Below are 17,812 nucleotides of genomic sequence, written 5' to 3'. Positions count from 1 at the left end.
ATGTTTATACGCCTCCCCTCCGCTTCCGGGGAGCATGGAAATACAAGGGACCTCAAACGGTTAGAGCCCCTGCTCGTGCCAGGGCTCGCATGATGTAACCGTGTTTCTTTGACCGCGCGCCGCTTTCGTCACAGACGGCCGCGCGGACCGGCTCAGTGCAGCCGACCGGCTCTGGTGCTGCTGGTCCACGACTTCCGGTCCAGCTGGACGTCACTTCGGGGTCAGCCTCACGGCTGGTCTCTTCCCAGGCAACGGGACGCTCTTTTCCGGTGCCCGAGCAGCTGGTGTTTCTCTGGGGATGGGGAGGGCCGTGTGTTTCGGGGCGTGCCAGGCTTCGAACCAATCGCAGGACTTGCTGAGAGGGACCCTACTAGTACCGCCCCGCAGAAGGGTTAATCAGTTTAAAAACTGATTTTTTATGGCCCCAGCGTATTGCAGCTGTTTTAGGTTAGAGTGGAAAGTCAAGTGGGGCCGGCCGGATGTTTATGAAACGAGTGGCGAGCCAGCGCACCCGCCAGGCTGTACAGAGTTGTCATGAGGGGCACTTTATAATAAATAACAATTAAAAAAGGGGAAATTAGCTAAAAGCCAAGTCCCTTCCTGCCAGCGCCCCTCACATGACCACCTTCCAGCTGGTGTGACGGCCCCCAGGGGGCACAGACCGGACCATGGCGGACCAGGACTCCATGCCGCTGCGGCAGCGGCTGAGTTACTCCACCGGCCACTTCCTGAACGACCTGTGCGCTTCCATGTGGTTCACCTACTTTCTGCTCTACTACCACTCGGTGCTGGGCTTCAACACCACCTACGCGGGGGTCCTGCTGCTCCTGGGCCAGGTGGCCGATGGCATCTGCACCCCTCTGGTGGGCTACGAGGCGGACAGCTCCCCCGGGTGCCGCTGCTACAGCCGCCGAAAAACATGGCACCTGGTCGGTAAGTTGGTCGTTTTGTCATTTATGTACTGGTGTCCATGTTTCAGTGCCAATTGTGAGAAATATTGTATTGCGAGTACCTCTGATATATCACGTTTCTCATTTCTGGTGTGAGTACCTGAGAGTTCTCATAATGTCCCAGGTTAGGCGTGAGCAGTTCAGGAATCTCAAGCTGTCTCACTTTGGGTGTGAATGGTTCAAGGGTCTCACGTTTCATGTGTGAGATAAGTGTAGTTAAGACACTTGTGGTCGCCCTGTGCTTGGTCTGAGATGACCAGAGATCTCAAGGTGACGTGTGTTCAGAAATTCGAGATTGTTCGGTGACAGATGTGAGTACCTCAGATATTCCCAGCTGTCCAGTGCCTGATGTGAGTACTTCCCAGTTCGTTGATTGATTCTTGGCCACAGTGATGCTTACGAGATTACTTTGTCCAGTGTGAGGAGTTTGGACATTTCGGATTGTCCTTTGCAGGTGAGTGACCTTCAGTTGTACTGTGCCAGATGTGAGGAGGCAGAGATCTTTGTCTCATGCTGGCATAAGCAGTACTTCATAGATCTCAAGTGGCCTCGCTATGCGTGAGTAACTGTCCTGCCCATGCTTCTTCCATTTTATACTCTCTAGTTTGGATTTTCCCATTCTTGTTTTGTAATTGCATTTACATAACGCTTACTACCCCTGGTAGGGCGGTGAATCGCTTTTTCGGCAAGTAGCACGCTACTCCGGAACCCATAAAGGATTAGTGGTGAATTAGTATAGTGAAATATGAAATTAATTTGAGCAGTGGATATGTTAGTCTTTTATTTGGATTGAAAAGGGTAGTGGAGGGATATAAGAGGGAAGGGTTTGCTTTTATATAGCGCTTGCTACCCCTGATGAGACGTTGAAGTGCTTTTCGGCGGGTAGGATGCTACTCCAGAATCCAAGAAGGATTAGTGGGGAAGTTAGTATAGGGAAGCATGAAATTAATTTGAGCGGTGGTTGGCTCACATATCTCACTACAAGTACCAGAAGGCTCTACGTCTGCACAAATGAAACTGTTTGTCCGGTCGCTCCATGTTGGCCGTGCACAAGCACTCCAGTAGTGGGCTTTGCTTTTAAAGCACGTTATTTGACATGACGTGGTTTGAAGAATCCGTTGATTTCATGATTAAAAATCAGGGATGGAAACATTGTGTCATTCTGACATTGAGTAATCTGGCAACCCTTGCAGCGTTTCCACGCTTTATTGTATGTCTGTACGCACAAAGGATGCTTTGTGGTACTGCAGGCAGCAATTTGTTATGAACTCTAACATAAATAGGATGACTGAGCAAAGGGCCAGATTAGCGTGGGTCTCTTGGCCAGGCTGACACCACCACGAGGCAGTTTGGGATGCCACAATAATGGTAGTAAAACATCAATTTCCCTCTAAGTGTGATGCAGCGATAAATGTGCGATTAAATAGTTTCATGTAAAACCTTGATACAAGTTACTCTAATCCCAGTTTGCGCACATGACTAAATTGCGTGCCCTTGGACGTCTCGGGTGTCTGTCCCTCGGGACCCATCGCTACTGTAACTGAAAACAATTCGATACAAGCTATTAAATATTAACAAAGCCAATAGGAGTGACTGCTCATATGGGCGGCACGGATGTCTTAGTTTCTTTGAGATTTTGGATAGTTTGTAAGTTTACAGCACTTTGGAACTGGCGAACCGGGTGCGAGTCTCGGCGTTGGATCAATATCCTGCGATTCTGGGCAGATCACTTAATCTTCCTGTGCCTACAAAAAATTAATGTAACCATGTGATGTAACAGATGGTCGAGTTTGCACTGCAAAAAACAGAGAAAGAAAGAGTAGCACAAATGAATAGGAGCCTGGACCTTGGTGCCATCGCGGGCAAAGTTAAGATTAGTAATATGGCAGAGACTGACCGAAGTGTTTTAATAGCTCTTCTACTGGGCTACATGGGGGTTGGGCAGTGGGAAGATGTCCAGGCCAAATAACCCATGTCATTGTGTCCTTTACCCTGGTGCCTGAATGCAGCAAACACGTGAGCTCTGTAGGTGTGCAGACAGACATAGGCGTAGTAATGCTGGTTAGGACGAGGCTATCCTGCCCCCAGGACGCAGGGAGGCTGCTAGGAGATGTCTGACAGACTGAGGATTTGAAAGCCGAGACCCCCAATGGGTAGCTGGAGGTAATCCAAGAGATTCATGGTTTACATACCTGTTTTCTTTCTAAAGGTTGAGTTGTGTTGGAAATTGATACCCAATTTATAGATTAGCTCCAATGATTCATCTATATTATGTTTGGAAAAGGCTGCACTATCCATGGAGGTTGAGCCAGATTCTGCACTCCAGTCATAAGTCAAACAAGCTTTAATGCAGGAGAGCACTCTGCACGGCCTGGTTGTAATGTACAGAGCTTCGTGTTCTGTGGGTTTGTACCTGGCAGCAGGTTATGTTCCAGTGACTTCTGGCAGAGATATCATATATGCTTCTTTTTTGTTTTTGCAAACATGTTTCAGTGACATCTGCTTCCATTCTGTCCTGTTCACATTCTAGTGCCTTAGTTTCTGCGTACTCAACTGGGGTGAGGGTCCCGGAAATGTTTTATGTGTTAGGATACATGCATTGTGGCGGGTTACTAACACTGCTGCTGTGCATTGTGCTGCAGTAATGCCCTTCGGATGATGTGCACTGGATTGTTACCTGTAGGGTGCAGTGAAATGCGACGTGTTAGCATTTCTAGACCGGAGCATGGTTTGTTGTTTTGCTGAGGATAAAGTGGAACGGGAGTCAGGACTGTATCAGCGGCAGATATGAAGTCTCTGTTGCTGGCAGAGTTTGGCACAAAGGGTACATCGATGCCATTGTGATGGAATATCCACTCTGCCAAGCTTTAAATCAGGCCTTGATTGCACAATGTTTCTTTCCTCTTCCTTGGCTTTTGTTTTATGTTTTTTCATGCCACCTGGATGCCGTTACTGAGTAAATGTTTGACATTGTTCAACATTCTGTCCATCAATTGTTCTTTTTGCATTTGTCACCCGAGTGGGACAGGCATGCCCAGACGTGGGTCCTGTGCTCTCCATGCCGCTGGAGTCAAGCTAGTCTTGCTGATGAGGGGTGAAACCCTGAAACCAGTCCTAGGTTGCTTGGTTTCCAGTCCAGGGAGAACCTGGCCTGGCAGTTTGGTCTAGATTGTTCCCATGGGGAACAGGGACAAGACTGAATTGCATATGGCTGGGTTTAAACTGGAATGGTGTGGGAGCAAAAAAACGATGGCTTTAGGTCCAGATCTTTGTACTGGGGTGAAAGCTTGACCTTTTTCAACATTCTGTCCATCAATTGTTCTTTTTACATTTGTCACCGCTAGTGTGATGGGTATGCCAAGACTCGGGTCCCGTGCTCTCTATGCTGCTGGAGTCAAGCTAGCCTGGCTGATGAGGGGTGGAACCCTGAAACTGGTCCTAGGATGCTTGTTTTCCAGTCTAGGGAGAACCTGTCCTGGCAGTTCGGGAAGGACTAGGGAACATGGTCAAGAATAAATTGCTTATGGCTGGATTTAAACTGGAATGGCATGGGGAGCAAAAAAACGATGGATTTAGGCCCACGACTGGCAGACAAGAATATAACCTATTATTTATTTCCTCTTTTTGGTACATCCTGTTTCTACCACACGTTCTGCTTTTGTTGACTCTATTTTTGAAAGTGTCTTGCTTTGTAGGCAAAGCACCCATGAAAAACGTCAAACAGGAAAATAAAAACTTTTTAAAGGTAGTGACACCATAAGTAAGATGTCCCGTGATCTGGTATCACTCAAAGTCACCATCCTCGTGATTATTACTTTCCTGTGATGTCGACTGAGCAGAGGTCCCGTGATAACATATTGAAAGCATGAATTTAAGTCTAATAGCAAAGACTGTAGATTGGGAATCACTTGCAAAACAGCCTGCCGGTGACTATCTTTGCAAAGTGTGCCAACCATGTTAATAATTGGTGGGGCACACAGACCCTTTAGTGGGGCTTTAAGAGGAGCTTACCATCCCATCAATGGAGCTTTTGGACAGGCATACCACCAATTCAATACTGCTTTTGGGTAGAGCTACTCTCCCATCGACTTGGCTTTTGCAGAGTCAGTGAATCCCATTGATGTGGCTGTTAATGTAGTGACCATCTGAAAGATGTGGCTTTTAGAAGGGAAAATCGGCCCTTTGGTGTGGCTTTCGAAAGAGCATACCAGCTCAACAGCCCAGCTTTTGTAGGGGCACCTGTTCCAATAGAAGTGATCTTTGGAGAGGCAGACGTCCAACTGGGCATTTGAAGAAACAGACCATCCTACTGGTGTGGCTTTTAGAGAGGCAGGCCATCCCACCGATGTTGCTTTTAGAGAACCAGGCAGTCTCACCAGCATTGATTTTAGAGAACCAGGCAGTCCCACCGGTGTTGATTTTATAGAACCAAGTAAGTCTAGAGGAAATCCCTGGAATCTTATTAAGAAATAACGGTGTATAGGGGACAGGTATTATATTTTGTCCACAAAACCCCTAGTCCGATAGGCAAGGGATACACCAGAAACCAAAGTATGACGTTTACAATCTTTTATTAAAAATAAAAACCTGGTATTAAAATTTCAGTAAAAATCAATCAATTTTTCTGAAAGTTTACAATTTTTTCGAAAAAATAATACAGTGTCAACAAAGTAGATTGCAATTCATATTAATAAAATGTGGTTAAAAAGAACACATAAATCACATATTCTGAATTTAAAAAAGAAAATTACATACAGATTTAAACATAAACATATGCAGCACATTGATTTTATAGAACCAGAGTTTCATCGGTTTTGATTTTAAAGAAGCAGACAGTCCCACCAGTCTTCCTTTTAGAGAACCAGACAGTCCCACCAATGTTGCTTTTTGAGAGTCACATTCCCACCGGTGTTGCTTTTAGAGGGACAGACGTCCCACCGGTGTTGCTTTTAGAGAGGCAGACAGTCCCACCAGTGTTGCTTTTAGAGAGGCAGACAGTCCCACCGGTGTTGCTTTTAGAGAGGCAGACAGTCCCACCGGTGTTGCTTTTAGAGAGGCAGACCGTCCCACCGTTGTGATTTTTAGAGAGGGAGACAGTCCCACCGTTGTGACTTTTAGAGAGGGAGACAGTCCCACCGTTGTGACTTTTAGAGAGGGAGACAGTCTCACCGTTGTGACTTTTAGAGAGGGAGACAGTCTCACCGTTGTGACTTTTAGAGAGGGAGACAGTCTCACCGTTGTGACTTTTAGAGAGGGAGACAGCCCCACCGTTGTGACTTTTAGAGAGGGAGACACCCCCACCGTTGTGACTTTTAGAGAGGGAGACAGTCCCACCGTTGTGACTTTTAAGAGAGGGAGACAGTCCCACCATTGGGACTTTTAGAGAGGGAGACCGTTCCTCTGCTGTGGCTTTTTTGAGTTGCAGACCGTTCCATTGTTGCGACTTTTCAGTAGGCATATACTCTACCTGTGTGGCTATTAGAAGTAAAGACCTTCCTTTGGTGTGGCTTTTATAGGTGGAAACCATCCACTGATCTGGCCACATAAATTCCAATTCAGGTTGGCGTCTCCTTAGTTTTAAGCTAAAAATAGCTTTCCTTTAGCACTCTCCCACCTAAAATTGTCTTCAATTCATTTGAACTCAGTGGGGAAAATACATTCTTAACTTTTTAGGGCGAGGCCTCCGCCCACGTAAGTGGGAGGAGTTTCGAGATCCTAATGTTAAAGAAGAGAAAAAAAAGTATCTCCTAGGGCTTTGGCGAGACAAATTCCACAAATTCCTTACTGTGTTCTGTCATGTGGCCAGTGATTCGTCTTCGTTGTGTTGTCGTTTTAATAGGCTTGAAGTGATAGGGTAAATGTAGTTTTGTTCCGCCATCTTGGGCATTTTTCGTTCGTGCTCGCGCAAAGAAGAACATTAATTATAATTAGGAGCTGTCAGGGTGCCTCCGTAAGTGAATCCAGATGGCCGGGCGCGTTCACCATTCAGCAGCGCTCAGCTGCTCCATGCCAGGCCGGGAAAGGGCTTCATTAGCCTCACTCATCCGGCGCTGAGACAGGCCCCCTCCCTCATCTGTATCGGCGAAACCGGACAACTGGGGGGGGGGGGTTGTCTAAAATATCCTGTTAAACGAGGTTGCTGAACTTGTAATAAACTGCGTTTTGCTGGACCCATAAAGGAAATGCAGTTGTTTACTATTCCATGGGTGAGTGTGTTGAAAAACATGGATGTAGGTTCGTTGTTATAAAAAATCCTGCTTGTGCAAGACTAATGTTTACTTGTTTTTATATGGTGTCTGGTGCCCTGGCGTTTAGATTTGCATCGATATAAATACTATTTGGAATTCCCTACCAATTCGGACTCCGTGATTATCGGCATTGACCAGAATGGAATGGAAGATGGAGGCCGCCTGCTCTAACTCAAACCCAAGGCACCCCAAGTCATCTTACCACCCTAACACTTAATCCTCCTATTATGTTGACATGGGTACCGGAAGCCCACTTGGCTGGGAGAGGCTCGTTAATGGTCTCTGGCATCTCCAAGACTGACCGCGCGGCCGGCCCGAAGCCTCACAGTAGCGCTCCAATGGAAAGCGCCTGCTTCAAAGCGCCCGCTCTTTCTGAAATGTTGGCCCCGTAAACTCGCTTGGTGTCACATGTTTGGGGAAATAATATATGGCTGTAGTTTGTAAAGGCAATGCCTTGTTTACAGCACAGACCATCAAAGCCCCCCCCCCCCCCAAACCCCCTCGGGGGACTCCCCACTCCAATGATGCCAGCAATAAACAGATTGTATGATCGGCTCTCCCCCGTTTTGTGTTTGTGGCTGCAGCGCTTGACAATGCTGATCCCAGACGCTATCGGGGGCACCGCACCACAACAGAGGCGCTTGTTATGGGGGCGGGGGCGTAGGGTCAGCTGTCTGAGACGAATGGGGAATCGAAAGGGGGCGTCTCTGTTCCAGTCATGAGACCGAGCCTGAGGGGCTTCACCTTTAATGTCGTAGATCGCGGTCACTGGTACATTCACCCTCTGTGACCTCCGTCGAGAACCAATGGCATCCTTTACAGCCCGACACGTCACTAATAAGAGGCCCCATTCGCATGGATCTTTAACTTGTACACGTTCAACCCTGTTGCCTCGTGAATATACAAAGATTGCAGCAACATTAACCAACTGAGCTATCTTACCCGGATACGAGGGTGTGATCTGCAAATTAAACACGGAGCTTAGAGAATGTACAGTCGCTCACCTAGGTTTGTCCATTGGATTCTTCCCTGAGACCTGCAGGCTACACCCATACCTCAGCAGCAGGAGCATTAACCCTCAGGACTGTTTTACCAGCTAGTGCGCTTCCATTTGTTTTCGGGCATAGCCCCCTGCGTGTGATGGGACTACGGGCAGTGCAGAGTGCAGAATCAGAGTGCAGAATCAGAGTGCAGAATCAGAGTGCAGTTTGAGAGTGCAGAGTGCAGATTGAGAGTGGAGAGTGCAGTGTGAGAGTGCAGTGTGAGAGTGCAGTGTGAGAGTGCAGTGTGAGAGTGCAGTGTGAGAGTGCAGTGTGAGAGTGCAGTTTGAGAGTGCAGTTTGAGAGTGCAGTATGAGAGTTGAGAGTGCAGTTTGAGAGTGCAGTTTGAGAGTGCAGTTTGAGAGTGCAGTTTGAGAGTGCAGTTTGAGAGTGCAGTTTGAGAGTGCAGTTTGAGAGTGCAGTTTGAGAGTGCAGTTTGAGAGTGCAGTTTGAGAGAGCAGAGTGCAGTTTGAGAGTGGAGAGTGCATATTGAGAGTGCATATTGAGAGTGCAGTTTGAGAGTGCATTTTGAGAGTGCAGTTTGAGAGTGCAGATTGAGAGTGCAGATTGAGAGTGCAGTTTGAGAGTGCAGTTTGAGAGTGCAGTATGAGACTTGAGAGTGCAGATTGAGAGTGCATATTGATAGTGCAGTTTGAGAGTGCAGAATGAGAGTGCAGAATGAGAGTGCAGAGTGCAGTTTGAGAGTGCAGTTTGAGAGTGCAGGTTGAGAGTGCAGGTTGAGAGTGCAGGTTGAGAGTGCAGGTTGAGAGTGCAGGTTGAGAGTGCAGGTTGAGAGTGCAGGTTGAGAGTGCAGTTTGAGAGTTGAGAGTGCATTTTGAGAGTGCAGTTTGAGAGTGCAGTATGAGACTTGAGTGCAGATTGAGAGTGCAGATTGAGAGTGCAGATTGAGAGTGCAGAGTGCAGATTGCAGTTTGAGAGTGCAGTTTGAGAGTGCAGAGTGCAGATTGAGTGGAGAGTGCAGTTTGAGAGTGCAGATTGAGAGTGCAGTTTGAGAGTGCATACTGAGTGCAGAGTGGCAGTGAGTGCAGACTGAGTGCAGAGTGACAGTGAGTGCAGACTGAGTGCAGAGTGCCAGTGAGTGCAGAGTGCCAGTGAGTGCAGAGTGCCAGTGAGTGCAGAGTGCCAGTGAGTGCAGAGTGCCAGTGAGTGCCAGTGAGTGCAGAGTGAGTGCAGAGTGAGTGCAGAGTGAGTGCAGAGTGAGTGCAGAGTGACAGCGAGTGCAGAGTGACAGCGAGTGCAGAGTGACAGCGAGTGCAGAGTGACAGCGAGTGCAGAGTGACAGCGAGGACAGTGAGTGCAGAGTGACAGTGAGTGCAGAGTGACAGTGAGTGCAGAGTGACAGTGAGTGCAGAGTGACAGTGAGTGCAGAGTGACAGTGAGTGCAGAGTGACTAGAGTGAGTGCAGAGTGAGTGCAGAGTGACAGTGAGTGACAGTGAGTGCAGAGTGACAGTGAGTGTAGTGACAGTGAGTGTAGTGACAGTGAGTGCAGAGTGACAGTGAGTGCAGAGTGACAGTGAGTGCAGAGTGACAGTGAGTGCAGAGTGACAGTGAGTGCAGAGTGACAGTGAGTGCAGAGTGACAGTGAGTGCAGAGTGACAGTGAGTGCAGAGTGACAGTGAGTGCAGAGTGACAGTGAGTGCAGAGTGACAGTGAGTGTAGAGTGACAGTGAGTGTAGAGTGACAGTGAGTGTAGAGTGACAGTGAGTGTAGAGTGACAGTGAGTGTAGAGTGACAGTGAGTGTAGAGTGACAGTGAGTGTAGAGTGACAGTGAGTGTAGAGTGACAGTGAGTGTAGAGTGACAGTGAGTGTAGAGTGACAGTGAGTGTAGAGTGACAGTGAGTGTAGAGTGACAGTGAGTGTAGAGTGACAGTGAGTGTAGAGTGACAGTGAGTGTAGAGTGACTGCAGAGTGACTGAGTGCAGAGTGACAGCAGAGTGACAGTGAGTGCAGAGTGACAGTGAGTGCAGAGTGACAGCAGAGTGACAGTGACTGCAGAGTGACAGTGAGTGCAGAGTGACAGCAGAGTGACAGTGACTGCAGAGTGACAGTGAGTGCAGAGTGACAGCAGAGTGACAGTGAGTGCAGAGTGACAGTGAGTGCAGAGTGACAGTGAGTGCAGAGTGACAGCAGAGTGACAGTGACAGCAGAGTGACAGTGACAGCAGAGTGACAGTGACAGCAGAGTGACAGTGACAGCAGAGTGACAGTGACTGCAGAGTGACAGTGACTGCAGAGTGACAGTGACTGCAGAGTGACAGTGAGTGCAGAGTGACAGTGAGTGCAGAGTGACAGTGAGTGCAGAGTGACAGTAGAGTGCAGAGTGACAGTAGAGTGCAGAGTGACAGTAGAGTGCAGAGTGACAGTAGAGTGCAGAGTGACAGTAGAGTGCAGAGTGACAGTAGAGTGCAGAGTGACAGTAGAGTGCAGAGTGACAGTAGAGTGCAGAGTGACAGTAGAGTGCAGAGTGACAGTAGAGTGCAGAGTGACAGTAGAGTGCAGAGTGACAGTAGAGTGCAGAGTGACAGTAGAGTGCAGAGTGACAGTAGAGTGCAGAGTGACAGTAGAGTGCAGAGTGACAGTAGAGTGCAGAGTGACAGTAGAGTGCAGAGTGACAGTAGAGTGCAGAGTGACAGTAGAGTGCAGAGTGACAGTAGAGTGCAGAGTGAGAGTGAGTGCAGAGTGAGAGTGAGTGCAGAGTGAGAGTGAGTGCAGAGTGAGAGTGAGTGCAGAGTGAGAGTGAGTGCAGAGTGAGAGTGAGTGCAGAGTGAGAGTGAGTGCAGAGTGAGAGTGAGTGCAGAGTGAGAGTGAGTGCAGAGTGAGAGTGAGTGCAGAGTGAGAGTGAGTGCAGAGTGAGAGTGAGTGCAGAGTGAGAGTGAGTGCAGAGTGAGAGTGAGTGCAGAGTGACTGTAGAGTGCAGAGTGACTGTAGAGTGACTGTAGAGTGCAGAGTGACTGTAGAGTGCAGAGTGAGTGCAGAGTGACTGTAGAGTGCAGAGTGAGTGCAGAGTGACTGTAGAGTGCAGAGTGAGTGCAGAGTGACTGTAGAGTGCAGAGTGACTGTAGAGTGCAGAGTGAGTGCAGAGTGACTGTAGAGTGCAGAGTGACTGTAGAGTGCAGAGTGACTGTAGAGTGCAGAGTGACTGTAGAGTGCAGAGTGACTGTAGAGTGCAGAGTGACTGTAGAGTGCAGAGTGACTGTAGAGTGCAGAGTGACTGTAGAGTGCAGAGTGACTGTAGAGTGCAGAGTGACTGTAGAGTGCAGAGTGACTGTAGAGTGCAGAGTGACTGTAGAGTGCAGAGTGACTGTAGAGTGCAGAGTGACTGTAGAGTGCAGAGTGACTGTAGAGTGCAGAGTGACTGTAGAGTGCAGAGTGACTGTAGAGTGCAGAGTGACTGTAGAGTGCAGAGTGACTGTAGAGTGCAGAGTGACTGTAGAGTGCAGAGTGACTGTAGAGTGCAGAGTGACTGTAGAGTGCAGAGTGACTGTAGAGTGCAGAGTGACTGTAGAGTGCAGAGTGACTGTAGAGTGCAGAGTGACTGTAGAGTGCAGAGTGACTGTAGAGTGCAGAGTGACTGTAGAGTGCAGAGTGACTGTAGAGTGCAGAGTGACTGTAGAGTGCAGAGTGACTGTAGAGTGCAGAGTGACAGTAGAGTGCAGAGTGACAGTAGAGTGCAGAGTGACAGTAGAGTGCAGAGTGACAGTAGAGTGCAGAGTGACAGTAGAGTGCAGAGTGACAGTAGAGTGCAGAGTGACAGTAGAGTGCAGAGTGACAGTAGAGTGCAGAGTGACAGTAGAGTGCAGAGTGACAGTAGAGTGCAGAGTGACAGTAGAGTGCAGAGTGACAGTAGAGTGCAGAGTGACAGTAGAGTGCAGAGTGACAGTAGAGTGCAGAGTGAGAGTGAGTGCAGAGTGAGAGTGAGTGCAGAGTGAGAGTGAGTGCAGAGTGAGAGTGAGTGCAGAGTGAGAGTGAGTGCAGAGTGAGAGTGAGTGCAGAGTGAGAGTGAGTGCAGAGTGAGAGTGAGTGCAGAGTGAGAGTGAGTGCAGAGTGAGAGTGAGTGCAGAGTGAGAGTGAGTGCAGAGTGAGAGTGAGTGCAGAGTGAGAGTGAGTGCAGAGTGAGAGTGAGTGCAGAGTGACTGTAGAGTGCAGAGTGACTGTAGAGTGACTGTAGAGTGCAGAGTGACTGTAGAGTGCAGAGTGAGTGCAGAGTGACTGTAGAGTGCAGAGTGAGTGCAGAGTGACTGTAGAGTGCAGAGTGAGTGCAGAGTGACTGTAGAGTGCAGAGTGACTGTAGAGTGCAGAGTGAGTGCAGAGTGACTGTAGAGTGCAGAGTGACTGTAGAGTGCAGAGTGACTGTAGAGTGCAGAGTGACTGTAGAGTGCAGAGTGACTGTAGAGTGCAGAGTGACTGTAGAGTGCAGAGTGACTGTAGAGTGCAGAGTGACTGTAGAGTGCAGAGTGACTGTAGAGTGCAGAGTGACTGTAGAGTGCAGAGTGACTGTAGAGTGCAGAGTGACTGTAGAGTGCAGAGTGACTGTAGAGTGCAGAGTGACTGTAGAGTGCAGAGTGACTGTAGAGTGCAGAGTGACTGTAGAGTGCAGAGTGACTGTAGAGTGCAGAGTGACTGTAGAGTGCAGAGTGACTGTAGAGTGCAGAGTGACTGTAGAGTGCAGAGTGACTGTAGAGTGCAGAGTGACTGTAGAGTGCAGAGTGACTGTAGAGTGCAGAGTGACTGTAGAGTGCAGAGTGACTGTAGAGTGCAGAGTGACTGTAGAGTGCAGAGTGACTGTAGAGTGCAGAGTGACTGTAGAGTGCAGAGTGACTGTAGAGTGCAGAGTGACAGTTATTGCAGAGTGACAGCAGAGTGACAGTGAGTGCAGAGTGAGAGTGAGTGCAGAGTGAGAGTGAGTGCAGAGTGAGAGTGAGTGCAGAGTGAGAGTGAGTGCAGAGTGAGAGTGAGTGCAGAGTGAGAGTGAGTGCAGAGTGAGAGTGACAGTGCAGAGTGACAGTGAGGGCAGAGTGACAGTGAGGGCAGAGTGACAGTGAGGGCAGAGTGACAGTGAGGGCAGAGTGACAGTGAGGGCAGAGTGACAGTGAGGGCAGAGTGACAGTGAGGGCAGAGTGACAGCGAGGGCAGAGTGACAGCGAGGGCAGAGTGACAGCGAGGGCAGAGTGACAGCGAGGGCAGAGTGACAGCGAGTGCAGAGTGACAGCGAGTGCAGAGTGACAGCGAGTGCAGAGTGACAGCGAGTGCAGAGTGACAGCGAGTGCAGAGTGACAGCGAGTGCAGAGTGACAGCGAGTGCAGAGTGACAGCGAGTGCAGAGTGACAGCGAGTGCAGAGTGACAGCGAGTGCAGAGTGACAGCGAGTGCAGAGTGACAGCGAGTGCAGAGTGACAGCGAGTGCAGAGTGACAGCGAGTGCAGAGTGACAGCGAGTGCAGAGTGACAGCGAGTGCAGAGTGACAGCGAGTGCAGAGTGAGAGCGAGTGCAGAGTGAGAGCGAGTGCAGAGTGAGAGCGAGTGCAGAGTGAGAGCGAGTGCAGAGTGAGAGCGAGTGCAGAGTGAGAGCGAGTGCAGAGTGAGAGCGAGTGCAGAGTGAGAGCGAGTGCAGAGTGAGAGTGACAGTGCAGAGTGACAGTGAGGGCAGAGTGACAGTGAGGGCAGAGTGACAGTGAGGGCAGAGTGACAGTGAGGGCAGAGTGACAGTGAGGGCAGAGTGACAGTGAGGGCAGAGTGACAGTGAGGGCAGAGTGACAGCGAGGGCAGAGTGACAGCGAGGGCAGAGTGACAGCGAGTGCAGAGTGACAGCGAGTGCAGAGTGACAGCGAGTGCAGAGTGACAGCGAGTGCAGAGTGACAGCGAGTGCAGAGTGACAGCGAGTGCAGAGTGACAGCAGAGTGACAGTGAGTGCAGAGTGACAGTGAGTGCAGAGTGACAGTGAGTGCAGAGTGACAGTGAGTGCAGAGTGACAGTGAGTGCAGAGTGACAGTGAGTGCAGAGTGACAGTGAGTGCAGAGTGACAGTGAGTGCAGAGTGACAGTGAGTGCAGAGTGACAGTGAGTGCAGAGTGACAGTGAGTGCAGAGTGACAGTGAGTGCAGAGTGACAGTGAGTGCAGAGTGACAGTGAGTGCAGAGTGACAGTGAGTGCAGAGTGACAGTGAGGGCAGAGTGACAGTGAGGGCAGAGTGACAGTGAGGGCAGAGTGACAGTGAGGGCAGAGTGACAGTGAGTGCAGAGTGACAGTGAGTGCAGAGTGACAGTGAGTGCAGAGTGACAGTGAGTGCAGAGTGACAGTGAGTGCAGAGTGACAGTTATTGCAGAGTGACAGCAGAGTGACAGTGAGTGCAGAGTGACAGCAGAGTGACAGTGAGGGCAGAGTGACAGCAGAGTGACAGTGAGGGCAGAGTGACAGCAGAGTGACAGTGAGGGCAGAGTGACAGCAGAGTGACAGTGAGGGCAGAGTGACAGCAGAGTGACAGTGAGGGCAGAGTGACAGTGAGGGCAGAGTGACAGTGAGGGCAGAGTGACAGTGAGGGCAGAGTGACAGTGAGGGCAGAGTGACAGTGAGGGCAGAGTGACAGCAGAGTGACAGTGAGTGCAGAGTGACAGCAGAGTGACAGTGAGGGCAGAGTGACAGCAGAGTGACAGTGAGGGCAGAGTGACAGCAGAGTGACAGTGAGGGCAGAGTGACAGTGAGGGCAGAGTGACAGCAGAGTGACAGTGAGGGCAGAGTGACAGTGAGGGCAGAGTGACAGTGAGGGCAGAGTGACAGTGAGGGCAGAGTGACAGTGAGGGCAGAGTGACAGTGAGGGCAGAGTGACAGTGAGGGCAGAGTGACAGTGAGGGCAGAGTGACAGTGAGGGCAGAGTGACAGTGAGGGCAGAGTGACAGTGAGGGCAGAGTGACAGTGAGGGCAGAGTGACAGCGAGGGCAGAGTGACAGCGAGGGCAGAGTGACAGCGAGTGCAGAGTGACAGCGAGTGCAGAGTGACAGCGAGTGCAGAGTGACAGCGAGTGCAGAGTGACAGTTAGTGCAGAGTGACTGCAGAGACAGTGTGTCAGGGTGCACATTGTGTGAGTGTGCAGAATGAGTGTGCAGGGTAAACAGTGTGTGACTATGCAGGGTGACATTGGGAGTGTGCGGGTGAGCAGTGTGTGAATGTTACGGGGCAGTGTGTGAGTGTGCAGAAAACACCACACACACATACACCGCACACACAAACCACACACCTCAGTCTCTCAACACCACACACTTGTCACCACTCAACACAACACACTCACCACCACACTCACTCCCCAGGCTCACCCCCACAGACTCACCACCACACACTCACCAGCACACAGAAAACAACACACACAACAACACACCCCCAGCCGTCAATGAATGCTTTCACCATGCACAAACACCAACAACCATCATCCATCTGTGCACGCTTTTACCAAGCACACACCCACCAGCCGTCAGTGCACCCTTCCACCAGGCACACACACCTCCAGCCGGCAGTGCACTTTTCCACCAAGCAATCGCAGTATGGTACACTTTACTTTTAAACATATTCATATAAAGCACAGCATGCCACCATTGGTAAAATTACAATTCAACCAAGATACTTCCACTACACACCACATGCACACACTCCATAACACATGGCAAAAAGACATTGGCATTTACAATGCCATTAGCTCAAACTCAAATAAATCCGAGCCCGATTGCATTTCTAATGCTTGTTAAATATCTACTATAAAGCTTATAGCATCTGCTTTCATGGTTTGCATTACAGATGTGTAGACTTTTTTTATTATTTATTCCTGAAGTTTGTCAGCCCAACACACATTGAGTTGCTTTTTTAACAACCTGGTTTTTGTGTCACCCAAACAGCCAGTTTTTAGGGCTCGGGCCTACGTCACACGAAGTGAGGCGGGGCTTCCGAGCTCTAATGTTATAAAAAAAAAAAGTTCAGAAAGGGCTGTCGGCTGCCGCATTCCAGAAAGCGCGCGGTTTTTGCGTGTGGTATTCTGCGATGTGAATGGTAATTGGTCCAGGCAAGGCTGTGTTTAAGTAAGGCAGCACGCCATAGGGCTTTGGAATTTTTGCAATGTCCACTTCCTGCATAAAGTGTTCGGACACGCGCAGAAGAATACATAAATCCTCAATTACCAGCTGTCCGAGGTGCCGGTAATTGAAGGCAGATAGTGCTGGGAGCGTGTGCACTGATGTGTTTTTTTATCCCTTGAGCTCTGTGTGCGCGCCGGCAAACCCGCGCCTGCTCTTTGACTGAGGTAGGCTAAACAAGCATTGGCAAAGCAAATAGGACTCTCCTATACAAAATCTGTTGGTTTTGTCAGGGATATGTTTAGCCATGTTGTACAGCAGCCTGGCTGCTATGCAGCACAGCTGAAAGTAAAAAAACAAACAAAGTGCTTTGATAAGCACTCGTGCCCACTCACCCGAACTCAAACTTTTAATGTCAAAATAGAAGATCACTTTAATTTACTGCCCTCATAACAGACCCCTTGCAGTAGCTCTCGTTGTCCTCTTACCAGATCCCTTGCATCTTCCCAGCTATTGCCAGATTCCTCACTCGCTACCCGTCTCGTCACCATGACTCACTCTCTCCACCCTTTCATAAAAAAAACACTCCACCTCGCTTTCCTCACTGGGAGCCTCACATTTACTCTCACAGTCCGGTTACCAGATTCCTACTGCCATTGTACCAGATCACTCATTGTAGAGTGGCGGTGCAGAGTGGCGGTGCAGAGTGGCGGTGCGGCGGTGCAGAGTGGCGGTGCAGAGTGGCGGTGCAGAGTGGGGGTGCAGAGTGGGGGTGCAGAGTGCAGAGTGGGGGTGCAGAGTGGGGGTGCAGAGTGGGGGTGCAGAGTGGCGGTGCAGACTGCAGAGTGGCGGTGCGGCGTGGCGGTGCGGCGTGGCGGTGCGGCGTGGCGGTGCGGCGTTGCAGAGTGGCGTTGCAGAGTGGCGTTGCAGAGTGGCGTTGCAGAGTGGCGTTGCAGAGTGGCGTTGCAGAGTGGCGTTGCAGAGTGGCGTTGCAGAGTGGCGTTGCAGAGTGGCGTTGCAGAGTGGCGTTGCAGAGTGGCGGTGCAGAGTGGCGGTGCAGAGTGCAGAGTGGCGGTGCAGAGTGGCGGTGCAGAGTGCAGAGTGGCGGTGCAGAGTGGCGGTGCAGAGTGGCGGTGCGGCGGTGCAGAGTGGCGGTGCAGAGTGGCGGTGCAGAGTGGCGGTGCAGAGTGGCGGTGCAGAGTGGCGGTGCAGAGTGGCGGTGCAGAGTGGCGGTGCGGTGGTGCAGAGTGGCAGTGCAGAGTGGCGGTGCGGTGCGGTGGTGCAGAGTGGCAGTGCAGAGTGGCGGTGAAGAGTGCAGAGTGGCGGTGCAGAGTGGCGGTGCAGAGTGGCGGTGCAGAGTGGCGGTGCGGCGGTGCAGTGCGGCGGTGCAGAGTGGCGGTGCAGAGTGCAGAGTGGCGGTGCAGAGTGGCGGTGCAGAGTGGCGGTGCAGAGTGGCGGTGCAGAGTGGCGGTGCAGCGTGGCGGTGCAGACTGCAGAGTGG

General features: G+C 50.3%; 1 protein-coding gene across 3 annotated transcripts in view; it reads left to right on the top strand.

Annotated features, from left to right (window-relative positions):
* Positions 1–216: 216 nt before the first annotated feature.
* The window catches only part of MFSD12 (major facilitator superfamily domain containing 12), an 86,794-nt gene continuing 69,198 nt past the window's right edge, over positions 217–17,812 (top strand). For 2 of the 3 annotated variants that reach the window (XM_078670736.1, XM_078670738.1), the window contains exon 1: positions 217–933. In XM_078670736.1, the coding sequence (XP_078526862.1) occupies positions 669–933 (265 nt within the window). In that variant the 5' untranslated portion in view covers positions 217–668. The remainder of the gene's footprint in view (positions 934–17,812) is intronic. The other variant, XM_078670735.1, reaches the window with a different exon arrangement.

This window comes from Lissotriton helveticus, chromosome 12 (genome assembly GCF_964261635.1).
Source record: "Lissotriton helveticus chromosome 12, aLisHel1.1, whole genome shotgun sequence".
Taxonomy (NCBI): domain Eukaryota; kingdom Metazoa; phylum Chordata; class Amphibia; order Caudata; family Salamandridae; genus Lissotriton; species Lissotriton helveticus.
Note: the sequence above shows the minus strand (reverse complement) of the source record. Positions and strands in the feature narration are given on the sequence as shown.